We start from the raw sequence: 15,019 nt of genomic DNA on the forward strand, positions 1-15,019 counted from the left end.
GGTGGGTGGGAGGGATAGAGACACACGGGGCATGAGTAGGGGGTGAGGGGAGAGACACATGGGGCAGGGGGTGAGGGGAGGGAGAGACACACACAGGGCATGAGCGGGGGGTGGGCGGGAGGGATAGAGACACACGGGGTATGAGCGGTGGTGGGGGAGAGACACATGGGGCATGAGCGGGGGGTGGGTGGGAGAGATAGAGACACACGGGGCATGAGCGGGGGGTGGGTGGGAGGGATAGAGACACACGGGGCATGAGCAGGGGGTGGGTGGGAGGGCTAGGGGCATGAGCGGGGGTGGGTGGGAGGGCTAGAGACACACGGGGCATGAGTAGGGGGTGAGGGGAGAGACACACGTGGCATGAGCAGGGGGTTGGGGGAGGGAGAGACACACACGGGGCATGAGCAAGGGGTGGGCGGGAGGGATAGAGACACACGGGGCATGAGCGGGGGTGGGGGGAGGGAGAGACACACACGGGGCATGAGCGGGGGGTGGGCGGGAGGGATAGAGACACACGGGGCATGAGCGGGGGTGGGCGGGAGGGATGGAGACACACGGGGCATGAGCGGGGGTGGGGGGGAGGTAGAGAGACACACGGGGCATGAGCGGGGGGTGGGTGGGAGGGATAGAGACACACGGGGCATGAGTGGGTGGGTGGGAGGGATAGAGACACATGGGGCATGAGCGGGGGGTGGGTGTATGGGATAAAGACACACGGGGCATGAGCGGGGGGTGGGTGGGAGAGATAGAGACACACGGGGCATGAGCGGGGAGTGGGGGGGATAGAGACACACGGGGCATGAGCGGGGGTGGGTGGGAGGGAAGAGACAAACGGGGCATGAGCATGGGGTGGGGTGGGAGGGCTACGGGCATGAGCGGGGGGTGGGTGGGAGGGCTAGAGACACACGGGGCATGAGTAGTGGGTGGGGGGAGAGACACATGGGGCATGTGCGGGGGGTGGGTGGGAGGGATAGAGACACACGGAGCATGAGCGGGGTGTGGTGGGAGGGATAGAGACACACGGGGCATGAGCAGGGGGTGGGTGGGAGGGGACAGACAAACGGGACATGAGCAGGGGGTGGGTGGGAGGGGAGAGACAAACGGTACATGAGCGGGGGGTGGGTCGGAGGTTTTAGGGGCATGAGCGGGGGGTGGGTGGGAGGGCTAGAGACACACGGGGCATGAGTAGGGGGTGAGGGGAGAGACACACGGGGCATGAGCAGGGGGTGGGGTGGAGGGAGAGACACACACGGGGCATGAGCGGGGGGTGGGAGGGCTAGAGACACACGGGGCATGAGCGGGGGGGTGGGTGGGAGGGCTAGAGACACACGGGGCATGAGCGGGGGGTGGGTGGGAGGCTTAGATACACACGGGGCATGAGCGGGGGGTGGGTGGGAGGGCTAGAGACACATGGGGCATGAGCGGGGGATAAGCGGGGGGTGGGCGGGAGGGAGAGAGACACACGGGGCATGAGCGGGGGGTGGCCGGGAGGGATAGAGACACACGGGGCATGAGCGGGGGGTGGGCGGGAGGGATAGAGACACACAGGGCATGAGCGGGGGTGGGGGGAGGGAGAGAGACACACGGGGCATGAGCGGGGGTGGGGGGAGGGAGAGAAACACACGGGGCATGAGCGGGGGTGGGGGGCAGGGAGAGACACACACGGGACATGAGCGGGGGGTGGGCGGGAGGGATAGAGACACACGGGGCATGAGCGGGGGGTGGGCGGGAGGGATAGAGACACACGGGGCATGAGCAGGGGGTGGGTGGACAAACAAAAACACGGACATGCCGCACGAACATGAGTTTGTGCGGCAGATCCCGCTCCTCGGCCCTCCGCTGGCCACCGACATGGGGCATTACGCGGTGATGGGGGGGAGGGAGAGAGACACACGGGGCATGAGCAGGGGTGGGGGGGAGAGAGACACACGGGGCATGAGCGGGGGAGGGAGAGAGACACACGGGGCATGAGCGGGGGTGTAGGGGAGTGATATCGACACACGGGGCATGAGTGGGGGTGGGGGGGAGCTATAGACACACACGGGGCATGAGCGGGGGGTGGGCAGGAGTGATAGAGACACACGGGGCATGAGCGGGTGGTGGGGGGGACAAACAAAAACACAGACATGCCGCACAGACATGAGTTCGTGCGGCATATCCCGCTCCTCGGCCCTCCGCTGGCCACCATGTGCGATAGCGTGAGCAGGGGGCTGGAGGAACAGGGGACACACGGAGCATGAGCGGGGGTGGGGGAGACAGGAAGGACGCACGGGGCATGAGCGGGGGTGGGGGGGACAGAAAGGACAGATGGGGCATGAGCGGGGGGTGGGGCAGACACGGGCATGAGCGGGGGTGGGAGGAACAAGAGACAGACACGCTCCTGCTGACCTGACAAAGCCTCTCATGCAGGAAAGAAAAATGGCGGGCGTCTCTGAAGCCAGACGCACTGCACGCTTTCACCGCATCCAGTGAGAGAGCACTTCAGAAGTCCGCGGACATCACGCAAGCTGCTGGCCCAATCACCGTCCTGTCCGTGGAGGGAACAGGGAAGTCCGTCCGCGGACCGAACACAGATATCACTCATTTTTTTTACCTACTTTTTGGTCATTTTAAAAAACACTACTGGATGGATTTTCACCAAATTTGCAAAAGCATGCTTTCGGGACCAAGCCGCTGCTCCTGGTCCAAATTTGGTGAAAATCCGTCCAGCGGTTTGGGCTGTAGACGCGAGCAAAACATTTTTCCCATTCAGTCTATGGGAGAAAAAAAAAGTTTTGGAACCCCCCTATAACTTTGCCTCCCCCGAACGAATCCTCACCAAACTTTGAAAAAAAATCAGAGGGACCAAAATACTGTTTTTGCAAAGTTTGGTGAGGATTCGTCCAGGGAGAGCGAAGTTATAAGCCGCCCAAAAAGTGCTCTAATATATATATATATATATATATATATATATATATATATATATATATATATATATATATATATATATTTGTCTTTGTTTCCATTCGATTTTTTTATGCTTCCTCTTCATTCTTCAGATGGTTCCTCTGCTTGACTTTAATTTGGCTCGTCAATCAGTCTTAAAGCGTGTCTGGAATGACAGCTTTTCAACTGATTGATGTGGAGCCATTTTTTCTTCTGTCTGTTCTCCTTTTGGGATGTTGATCTTGTAGGCAACAGGTGATATTGTATGTCCAATATCTAAGGCATAAAGAGGTCTGGGAAACTCTACCGGTACGAACACAGGCCATTGACCTGTTGTTGGGTGGATGGCCCCCAGTAGGGTCTCAGCCATGCTTTAGCTCATTTTGTATTTCACAGAGGAGAAATTTCCATACTAATATCAGTCTTTGTTCCACCCGTAGGTAGTCCCACACCGAAATGGTAGGCAATTCTCCTCTGAACAAGAGTACCGACAGCAACCCCAGACACGTGTTTAGGCCTAGTTGGGCCTCATCAGTGAGATGGAGCTGTGCCTCTCTAGGCACAGTGAGCAAGGGGTACAAGTCTGGATTCCCCTGGTAACGCCACTATGGAAGGGATTTCAGCTCCTTGGCCTGATTCCTTTGAAAATTGTACAAGTAATCCTTTTCCCCTACTTCATTCTTTCTTGGTGGTCTTGGTGAGAACCCCAGAGACCCCGGTAAGAAGGAAGCAGAGGGGGTGCTGTGCCACAACCTCCAACCCAAAGATGGAAGAGGAGGCTGGAGTGACCACTCCCTAATGAAGGATAAAAGGGGTTGCTGTGATGCACCCTCCCAATCCAAATATGGAAAGGGAGACTGAAGTTCCCTCTCCCTAATGAAGGAAATTGAGCCTCACGGGCTCCTACAGAAAGAGGAATATAAAGCGGAAAAAAGGGGGATGCCTAAGGAAACCCCACTCTTGCCTGCTCTTCCCCTGTAAAGAGTCATGGAAGAGTGGGGGCATGTGGAGTGCTTTCAAAGGCCCCAAACGTTCACATGAAAAGCAGGTTTTGATCAGCACTGACAAAAAATGGCTTTGGCTGTGGCTGCATATGAAAACTGAAGGTCCCTTTCACCTGAAAAGCAGGATTTGTAAACACTGACCCCAAAAATGGCTTAACGTGTGTTTGCAGTTTAAATGTGAAAAATGTACCACTGTTAACAGAACAATGTCAGGGAAAAGACACGGTGCATGTTGACAAAAAGTAATGTATATGATGTTTAGCATGAAAAATACCAGCAGACATTTGAAAAGCCACTTGTTTTCCATGGAAAATGGTCTGTAGGCCAGAGGCAAACCCTTTTGCTGACTGTTGGACACATTTCACAAGGGACTTAAACACTGGAAGGCTGGCATCCTAGTGTTTACAACTACAATAAACTGTGGCTTGCTCTGGAAGGTGTGGAAAACCAATAGTTCTTTAGACTGGCTATCTCTGCAGGACCATTTCACCTGGCTGGAGCATGACCAGAAGTTAAACAGGAGGTGTGAAGACAGCGCGCTACAATTAAGCAAGGCTGACTCTCCAACTTCAAAGAGCAAGCTTCTAACACAAAGAGAGTGATAAAACAAACTCTGGTTACAGGCGAGCCCAGTGAGACCATATGGGCTGGAGGCAGGAGAATCGTCATTTGCCCAACGCAAAGATTTACTATTCATTTTAAAGTACTATTATAACTTAGGCCTTTTTACCAGCAACCATACGTTGGATTTGATTTATTTATGTGTCATTTTTTATGTAATTTCCAGATGATTGTGGAGATATAAAGTTCATCCAACTGCGACTCAGGGAACTGTTATTGCCATCTAAGATGTGTTTCTGGCTGAGCTCAAAATGTTCCAAATGTGAGAGTTGGTAAATAGGTGAAGGGTAAAATTAGGAATATGGGTAATAAATTACATACTCATAACTGGTATGCTTTTTGCGGAAACAGCTGAAAATTGCCACACGGCCGTGCAACATGGTGCAGGCCTGGCTGTCATCTTATTTATTTCCCTATGATTAGCTGAATCAGAAAATATGTATATTGTGGCATGTAGCTTGTAAATTAAGATGCCATATGTCTGCTCCAGACTCATAAACCAATCTGCAGAGAGGGGCTGGAGTTGGGAGGTGAGAGAAGGGTAACTGTCCAATTCTATTTGTGTGACCTCATGTAGGGTACTCCCCCAAGTTTGTTAAACTGGTGGTATCATCGCTGCTATATAAGGGGGACTTCACTAGGAGGAAGGGCAGAGCTCCTGAAATTCACCATCAAAAGAGTGCTGCTGCAACTTACCATCTGACAGCTGCAAGGAAACACCAGGGGAAATTGCTGTGAGTGCATCTGGGTGGAGCTGTCTATTGCTAGTCAGGCCTAAAAGCTGACTGGATCCAATGGTGGAGAGCGGGAGCCCATCCTTGAGAATGGAGTGACCAGATCCCTGCCCTATCTTTCCAGAGTGCTGAAACACAGCTGGTTTTCATAAACTTTAAACCGAGGCTTTCTATGTAAGTAGAACTGAGCCTTGGGAAACCAAAACGTGGGGGAATCGGCTTGCCCTAAATCCTTTCCCTCTATAGCAGGCAAGTGTGGGGGCAAAACTGTGTAGATCCTTAGCCTACTTAACTGAAAAGATTAATTTAACTAATTCCCCATTTGGTTGAACACTACGGGTGATTTTTGTTAAAATTCTAAATTAACAAAGATCACTTCCCAGTGTGCACTTAAAAAGTATAGCATTGTGTAATTATTTTGTCCGGTTGATCCTGACTTCTTTAAGGAAGAGGGGTGTCTTTGTTCTTAAATCCGTCCAATCTCTTTGTCCAACGTTCCCCTAACACAGGCCTATAAGTGGGAGGAGGTGCTGAAAATATTAAATCCTAAGATCATCCCCATTTGTACCATCCAGCTTCCCCAACCATGCCTTTTAGTGGAGGGGATTCTGAAAACCCATATTTTCCAAAGTTTTCCAATGTTTCTCTCAGACTTCCCCAACCCATACCATAGTAGCGGATGGGGTCTGAAAAAAAAACTGCTAAATCACCCTGTGTTTATTTTAAAGCAAATGTGTGAGTGAAATAATAATGGCCATATGTCTTTGCACAAATTTGTAAAAATAAACTGCTAGCCTTTAAGCACGCAGGAAATTCAAAATTGCACAGCACTACATGTATAATTGTTTTGGTTATTATTCAGTTTAATTATTTCTTTAAGTGAAATTTGTAGAAAGCAACAAATTGTGATTTGTGTTTTTTTCTTAACTACTTTGTATACTTGATTTGCGTAACAAGAAGTTCATGGTGAGCCACAAGGAAGGTGAGGTGTGTAGTTGTTCGATTTCTATTACTTTTAATTGAAATAAATACAAATATATTTCCTGTACACCAGCCTGGTTCTTGGCTCAGTGGTAGCTCAGGGGTTGGGATCCAAGGGGCATGATATGCAGCTGAAGTAGGGCTGGAGAAAAGAATACATTAAACAGTTTGTCGCATGATGCCTTGAGTGTGTAGGGAAGGAACTCCCTGTGTTGAGGGTGGCCTCTCAATAAACTGTTACAACTGTCATCCTTCCATCTCCTCCCCACTCCTGTATCCCTGTAAGGACTGGTTAAGGGGTTTGGAGCAGACAAATGGCAGCTTCATTTACAATCGCCAACAAAAAGCATAATTGTTAGAAAAATAAAATGTATTCCCCATAGTCCTAATTTCACCCACCACCGTTCACCAATTCTCACATTTTGAACATTTTCAGATCATCCAGAAACCCATTTTAGATGGCCATTACAACTCCCTGAGTCACAGGTGGATGAATTTTATATCAACACAATTGCTTGGAAATTACTCAAAAACGGACACATAAATAAAAGAATTTGACTGATAGCTACTGGGAAAAAGGCCTAAGTTATAATAGTCATTTTACATTAATTGTAAATCTGTATGTTCAGCAAATGGGAGGGGAGCTCTACTTCATCCAGCCATTTGTCTCTCTGGGCCGGGCTGTGACCAGAGTTTTTTGAGTCTCTTTGAAGTTGTTTGTTTACTCTTTTAAGTTGGTATTTCAGCCTCCCTTAATTGTATTGTCTTTACAGCTACCCTCTACGTGTTGGTCATACACCAGCCAGGACGATTTGTCTATGCACAGAGCCCAGCTTTCAGGGACAACACCTTTCAGGCAGGCTACATTTGATTGCAGTTGTAAATACGACAATGCCAGCCTTCCTGTGGGGGAGTTCTTTGTGACATGTGTCCCACAGCAAGCAAAAGGGTTTGCCTCTGGCCTACAGAAACTTTTTTTTTTATGAAAACCAAGGGGGCTTTTCTTTTCAAATGTTTGCTAAGATTTTGTATACGAAACATAATATACATTACTTTTTGTCAACACAGACCATGTATTTTTCCCTGACATGCTTATGTTAGCAGGGATTCATTTTTCACATTTAAACTGCAAACACACATGCAAAGCCACTTGTGTGTCAGTGTTTAAAAATCGTGTTGTTCATGTGAAAGGGACCTTTGACTTCCTTCTTCCTTTGTGGATTAAAATGCTGCTTTTCCTTTGGCAGAGACAGGTAGGCCTTTTCCACATGGCCCTTCAGTGTTCCCTTGAAGCCACACATGCAAAGCTGTTTTTGTGACAGTGTTGGAAAATCCTGCTTTTCATGTGAAAGTGACCTTCAGTTTGGGGCCTTTGAATGCACCCCACAGAGTCAGTTGAGCCCTTCCAGCAGCAACCAACTGCACTGCTGACTGTTGTTCCGCCGCAGCCAATAACGCCATGCGAGACGCCTCGAACAGTGCTTAAGAACCTTCAACCAGCACCGAACCAACATTTTTTGACCCCGAGCCATAGGTCAGCCTGCAGCCGTCCGTCCAGCTTTGCTCACCAAACTGCCCGATACCCGCAGCGGTCTTGCATCTTGAACTCTTTTGCAGAAGCTGCAAAGCGCCCAAAACGGTCTCTACCCTGTTGAGCACTGGAACTCTTCCAGCACAAAGAACATTGTGGTTCTGTCCCCCTGGCCCTTCTCCGAAGGCCCCTAGAGACCTATTAAGACCCATTGCTCCCCTTGTGCTGAAGCCAAGCATCGATCCTTAAACTGTTGCAATTATTTACTATATCGATCACCCTCCTGTCAGTATCCAGAGTGCATCCCTTTTTCTTCTTTGAAACTGTCTTTCCTCTGAATACCTTTACAGGGTCGGCTGTATTTCACAGTGCTAGAACTGTCTGTTGTGATAATAATAAAGTAGACATTTGCATACAACCTTGACTGGACAGTCCCTTTTATCATTGGGTAATAATTGTATTTTCGCTGTGTTGCAACTAACCAATGATCCACGACCTTGCAGAGATAAGCCTGCCGTTCCGTCCACGTTACCAAAATTGTACAACGAGTTTTACAATTTACTTGTTTGGATCCAATCTGTTTGGATCCCTTCTGGTGTACTAGAGGTGTGGGGCTGATTGATGCTTTAGAAACCGATATTCATCCCTGGACCACTGGTGTCTCGGAAGTTGATTTGTCACTCATACTCCAGTGGGATGCCCCAAAGCCCTCTGCACTGCCACCCTTTGGGGACACACCAACACACCCCCTGCATGTGGAGCAAAGGTTATTTTAGGCCTGATTCATGAACGTTTTCCTATGGGATTGCACCATTATAAAACACCTCCATGTATCAGCCCCTTTGTGTGTTTCTCTACAGAGCCGCCCCACTCCCTGGGCTTCGGAAGACCGGCTAGGCCCAGCCAGGCCTCTGGGGAGTCTTAGGAGAGCCTGGGTCTTGCTTCCAGGCTGGAACTCTTCATCAGTCGATCCATACGGCTGTCTGCAGAGGCCCTCAGGCACAGACGGTGTCTGAGGGCCGATCAATCACAACCCGGTATGGTCCAAGTTGATGACAAGGGCCGATGCGTGTATCAATACCTATGTATCGGTGTCCGCGAGCTTTAACAGGACACAGCACCCGCTCGTACACCCACTTCCTAGCCGCTGTCCGATCTCTTTAACCTGGACAATGATCAGACAAGAAGCACTGCAAATCCCAGAATTCACTGTGCTGCAAAGTTCAACGCCAGGCTTAGATCATAATGCCTGGCGCCCTTCCTGTTGGAGGTTTTCAATTAAAGAAGGGAGGGATTCTGAGGAAAGGGCGGATGGGGTGACTACTTTTGCATTTTTCTAATAATATGACATTTAGCACCTGCTGTAAATGTTTATAAAATAAACAATTCGGGAAATATGAACTAATGGGCTTCAACCTGGCGTTCAATCCCTTGTCTTAAGCCATACACAGCTCGCTACAGCAGGCGCATTAACCATCTGATCTGCCACGGCAAGTGGATGATGTGACCTGCGGATTCACAGAGATATCTGCACCAGGCTGACTGTAAGCGTGGGTGGTCTGCTTCACTGGGATCGCAACCTCGCCATTTTTCGAGTTATTTTCATGAAACGACGCGGGGGAGGTGATGAGTTTGGGGGCTTCTACGTGTCACGGCAGCCGATTGCACGCATATCTTTGCAGCAGGTGCGTGAACACATTGTGCTAGCTTACTGGTAGTCTAACCTGTTGCGTGTAGGGTGCCCAGCTTGTTTCCGCACATCGTGTGCGTTAATCCACTGTTGGGTATAAACCGAACGGCACCCTTCCTCTAGCCCCCTTCCAACCAGTCTCCTTCGGTGCGGCTGGTGCGGTCCAGGCCACTATACGGGCGCCAGCTGGCTCTGACCGCAGACTGGTGGACTCCCGATCCCGTGTGGAATCCATTCCTGGTCTTCCGTTAGCCTGCACACCTCTCCTCTCCCCCATCTGCCCGTCTGGCTCTCTCCATCACTGCTCCATCCCTGCAGTGCCGTGAAAGAGTCGAGCGGTGCGGGCAGCTTTGTCAGGCGGGGAGGACCAGTGCTTTGGCGCCCCTTCGCGGGGGCTGCACTCCATCACCCCTGCTGCGTGGTACCCCCCACGCCAGAGACTGCCACTGGGGAACGGATCATCACAACTGCACCTCGCTGCCCCATCTACACGGGGGCAGCCGTGCCCCTCTCATCCCACCCAGGAGCCTGGCACAGGTGGCTGACCCTGGAGGCGTCCGCGCACTGCACCTACTGTCTGCTGCCCCCTCCCCTCCTGCTGCCTGGCACCCCCACGTGCGGAGAGGTGCCCACCTATAGGGGAGGGGGCCCATGGGGACTCATCGGCGCTCAGGTGTGGGGTCACACCCGGGCAGTTTGCGCAGGGGCTGAGACGCGTACCCCCCATCGTGGGCACTGGGATTCCCTCCTCCAGCGATGGGCGCATGGTGGCACGGAGCGCCCTCCTTCCCTGGCACCGGGGCGCTGTCCCTGCTCCTGGCCAGCACTCTCCTTGGCGTCCCCTCCAGCGGTGAGTCAAGTCCTATATGCACGCATGTGTGGCGCCTTGTGTACCGCGGGAACACTGCCCGCGCCCGGCTTGGGTCCGGAACACTATGTGGGTGGGTGAGGGGGCGTCTAAGCGGAGCCACGTTCAAGTTGGGCAGTGACTCCCCTCTGCTGTGACTGTTAGACCCAGACTACCGCGCCGCTCGCTCATGCCTGCCGGGCTTCGCTGTTTTGTTATTGTTACTGTGTGTGTGTGGGGGGACGGGGGGTATGGTGCTGTTGCCAGAACCGTGATGCTATGTTTTTGCCCAGGACACTGGCGGGGCACCTCGCGCGGCTGGCGCGGCGCCGGGCGGGCACAGGTGGTGGTGGGGGGGGAGCTCACTTTGAGCGCTCGGGGTGCAGCGCCCAGTCCCCGTGTACGCGGCACCCTGTGCCGGTGTCGTCCTTGTGGGCGTGGGGTTCTCACCTTCACAGCCATTGCCCAGGAGGTCGCGGGGGTCCTCTCTCTCGTGCCCCACGCTTCACACCCCGGCAGCTCTCTTGGGGATGCCCCCATGAGCTATGTTATCTTCTTTCGGGGTTCCTTGGCGGCTGCTTTTCTTTTTGGGGTGTCAGACGAGGCGTGCATCCTTGCGGGGCCGTGGGCGAGTTGTTAGTTCTAGAGGCAGTGCTGTGTCTCCGATGCGTGCTGCCTTTCCCCCTGGCCCTTTGGGTGCTCCTCGGTTGGTGCCAGGCTGTGGAGATGAGAATGGGTGTTTCATGCCTTGTGGGTGCTCTTCGGTGGATGCTGGGCTGAGGCGAGGCCTGTCTTCTCTCTACCCCGCGACTTCTAAACTGTGGGGGTGCCTCTCCTCTTTGGAGAGAGTGGGGTTCTGGCTGATGCTGTTTCACAAAAGACCCCTCTCCCTACCTCTGTCCAGCTTCCCGGCCGGTCAGTGTGTGATTAAGACTGTCTCCATTACCCGAAACCGAGGATGCTAGCTCAGCTGGTGCGTGCACATGCTGCGGGACGTGTGTGGTCTCAGCCGCCTCGCAGTCTCATATTATTTATGCAAGAAGTTCTGAGCATTTGGGCGCATTTCTATAGGTTTGGCTACATGACTACTATTCTGCGCACGTACTACACGGTTGTACTTGTATTTGCCGGTGATGGTGGTCGTGACCAGCTCTGGATGGGTGCGCACCCCTGTATGTAAGCGTGCACCGTGGGCAAAGGTTCGAGGGCGGCCGCTCTCTCGTGTAACTTCGCAGCCGCGCAGAGGCTTTAAGCAGCCGCCTGGGAGGAGGAAGGAACCATGAACGCGTGTGGGGCATCCGGCGAGGTTATAGCCCCTCTCTCCCAGAAAACCCCACATCTCCTGTGTAAAAATGCCCCAAAACGTACAAGTGACGGGCCGTGAAGACAACGCACTCAAAAAACCTCGGCGCACATTTGACAGGTGTTTCTGCTTCTGATGGGAACGGGCGCAACGAGAGAAGCCTTCATTTCGCGCAGTCTCTTTGACATTGTTCTTGCCCGAAGACCCCTGCGTGCTTCTTTGCTGTGTAAAGCGCTACGAAGCAGTCGCTAGGCTCTGCATTTCTCTCTGTATAGGTATATATACTTGATAGACGGAATCGTGTCCAGCTGCGCGAACAAGGGCAAATGCTGCGTGCGTGTCGGCAGAGCCCCGAGATGGCATTATGGGGCCATAATATTTACATGGCATTTTATTTAGTATTCCTTGCGCATGGCAGGCATATATAGATGCGTTTCTTCGGCTTGCCACTGCTTTGAATGTCGCATGTGTCACTCAGCGGAATCGTGACATCATGGCCATGGGCGAACAGCCGGTGATTTATAATGTGGCAGCAGTTCTGTGAATTACGGCCTTCTTAACCACCACGTGTCTGTATTTAAAAGCCACGCTGGCATTACATTATTGATATATAGGCGATGAGTTTAGCCCTCGAAACCTTGGCGGACACTCCACCCAGCTGCCAAAGAACAGACCGCACTGGCTCTCATCACCTCCTCTGTGCTGCCCGTCACGTCATCAGTGACGTCACCGCTGACATCACTCACGGCTCACCCCCATAGCCGTACGCCCCCAGTGGGCCCCTCGCTCCACTCGTCCCCAATCTAGACCCACAGGAGCAGCACCCTGGGCAGGCACGTGCCCTCCTGGGGCCCGATTACAGAAACGTTGCACCAGTGCCAGTGCAAAGTTTGCACGGAATTAGCACTAGGGCAAAGTTTGCACGGAATTAGCACTAGGGCAAAGTTTGCCCTATTTTTAAAAACACCGGGACACATCAAAACACCATTGCACTTGGACAAGTGCAGTTTGGCTTATTAAAAGCACCAGGGCTAAATGTGCCCTACTGCTAAAAAGATATGTTTGTTATGCATTTTTGAATCGGGGGCAAAGTTTGCCCTAGTGCGAACATGTAGTGGAAATGCATCTGTTTTGCACTAGGGCAATGTTTGCCCTGGTGCTTTTAATATGCCAGACTGCACCTGTCGAGGGAGGATAGCTCAGCGGCAACGTGCTCGATCCCCGAGTCCGCGCTTAGAAACCCCTGGGTATTAAGCGCATTATAAATAAGCTATCATATCATATAGCAGCTGGGGGTACCATAGAGGCTTGGTGCCGGCACAATGGCAATATAACTCACGCCGAACCGCAGTGCAAGCATTCAAATTCTGTGAGTTACACAGCAATTTAAACATTGTGTTCATACGTTCAAGCATTTAGCAGTCTGCAGACTACAGTATGCCCAGGCATCTGCAACCTACAGCTTGTAAACCCCAAAAGACTGTGGGGGTCATTCCTAGTTTGGAGGTAGCCATGGTGCTATTAGCGCCATGGCCGTCTCCAAAGTCGGGTCCTGGTTCATTGAATGGGGACTTACTGGGTCATTCCAACCTGGAGGACCCGATAAGTCCCCATTCAATGTACCCATCCCCATTCCCATTCGAGCCCCCATAGGGCTCAATGGGAATGGGGAGGGAGCTAATAACGGGCCCGTTAATAGCTCCCTGGTCCCTTAGCGTCTCCCGCTAAGGACGGCTGGTTTTACCAGCCGGCCTTAGTAGGACCCACTAAGGGACCTCAGAATTTGGCAGTAAGGGGTTAATGGCACCAGCATTCTTACCGGCGCCGTTAATCCCTTACCACCGCACTCGTAATGACCCCCTGTGTCTATGTCTATGGACACCTACTGAATGCTTCCCTGAGCACAACCCCATGTGAGTGTGGTCACTGGGACAGGCGCCTTCAGCACCCCTAGTGGGCGGGCAAGGAGAGCCCGGCCCTCAGGCATGACCAGAACTGAGGCCATTGGTGTGAACACGGGGGAATAGACGTGACCCCAAGGTTGCAAATGAACCGGCTGGTGACAGAGGCTACTGAATGGCAGGGGGGCTGGGCTCTCACTGCTGCGGCTCCGCAGGTAGCCTAGCACTCTGGCAGGTTCCTGGCATATCCTGGTTGCTAGGGACCCCAGCCCCAGCTTCTGTGACTGCTGCCTGATGGGATGAGCAGCGTGTCCTCCCTCAGACTCCGACTCACCCACCTGCTGTTCACCCCCTGCGGCCTGTGTCAGATTGGATTCCCCGATGTGAGAGATGAGGGGTGCAGGCAGGGCCTGGCTGAGGCAGGACCATGGCGCGCCGGGGGTGTACAGCATGGCATTGGTCTGTGGTTTGCTGTGTGTGGGGCCCCCAAAGTATTGCTACAGGCCCCTAATAATACAGGCACAAGGGACCCAGTGGTCTACTCGTTATCTTAACTAACAATAACACTGTGATATTGTATGCAAGTTTCTGTCCAATGCTGCTGTGCGGTGTCCCGAGCAGTGCTTTAAGGGTGTGGTGTTGCTTCCTTGTGGCGGTAATATTTCTATGGCTTTTAGCTATGTTTGCCTTTTAACATGTCACCATCTCACATTGTGTGTGTATTAATATATATATATATATATATATATATATATATATATATATATATATATATATATGGTAAAATAGGAAAGTCCATTTGAGCCAAGTTCCACATTTCAAAACGCCACCTAGTAGTCATCTCTGGAAGTTCACCTCCAGGTCTGAGCCACAACAGCAAGGCATTGTGGGTATGCAAATTAGCTCAAATGCAAACTTTTTTTCTCCAGAAACTTTTCTTTGTCTAAGAGGAGGGTGCTCCTTTATACAGACCTTAATCAACCAAAGACAGACATTTGTAAGCCTGCCAGGAAAACTACATAATCTCCTGGAAAAAAAGGGTTGCAGTTCAACTAATTTGCATGCCCACAATGCTTTGCAGTGGTGGCATAGAACTAGAGGTGAACTTCCAGGGATGGCTACTAGGTGGCGTTGTGGAATGTGTGACTTGGCTCAAATGGACTTTCGATTTTTCACATTACAGGTGAAAGTTTTTTGTTCCAAACCTTTTTAATCCCACCATAACATTCGTGGTTTTGTGTATATATATATATATATTACATCTCTCTCTCTCTATATATATATATTTTCTGTACATATAAACTTTTTGGATTAGTATTTCTACTTTTATTTTTCTTATTTTTGATATGTCCGATTGGCACGTTAAATATATGCACTTGCTTTTTGATTTCTCGCTTTGTTATTAAAACATAAATGAGAGTGAGGTTTAACAACAGAAAGAATACATTAAATAAAAAGGCAACATTTTGTTCCTTAACAGGC

General features: G+C 51.4%; 1 protein-coding gene across 2 annotated transcripts in view; it reads left to right on the forward strand.

Moving 5' to 3' along the window:
• The first annotated feature begins 9,746 nt into the window (after positions 1–9,746).
• Positions 9,747–15,019, forward strand: part of UNC5A (unc-5 netrin receptor A) — a 1,152,281-nt gene continuing 1,147,008 nt past the window's right edge. The window contains exon 1 of one of the 2 annotated variants that reach the window (XM_069651483.1): positions 9,747–10,336. In XM_069651483.1, coding sequence (XP_069507584.1) covers positions 10,243–10,336 — 94 coding nt within the window. In that variant the 5' untranslated portion in view covers positions 9,747–10,242. The remainder of the gene's footprint in view (positions 10,337–15,019) is intronic. The other variant, XM_069651482.1, reaches the window with a different exon arrangement.

Source organism: Ambystoma mexicanum, chromosome 3p (assembly GCF_040938575.1).
Source record: "Ambystoma mexicanum isolate Mex_15411 chromosome 3p, UKY_AmexF1_1, whole genome shotgun sequence".
In the NCBI taxonomy this organism is placed as follows: domain Eukaryota; kingdom Metazoa; phylum Chordata; class Amphibia; order Caudata; family Ambystomatidae; genus Ambystoma; species Ambystoma mexicanum.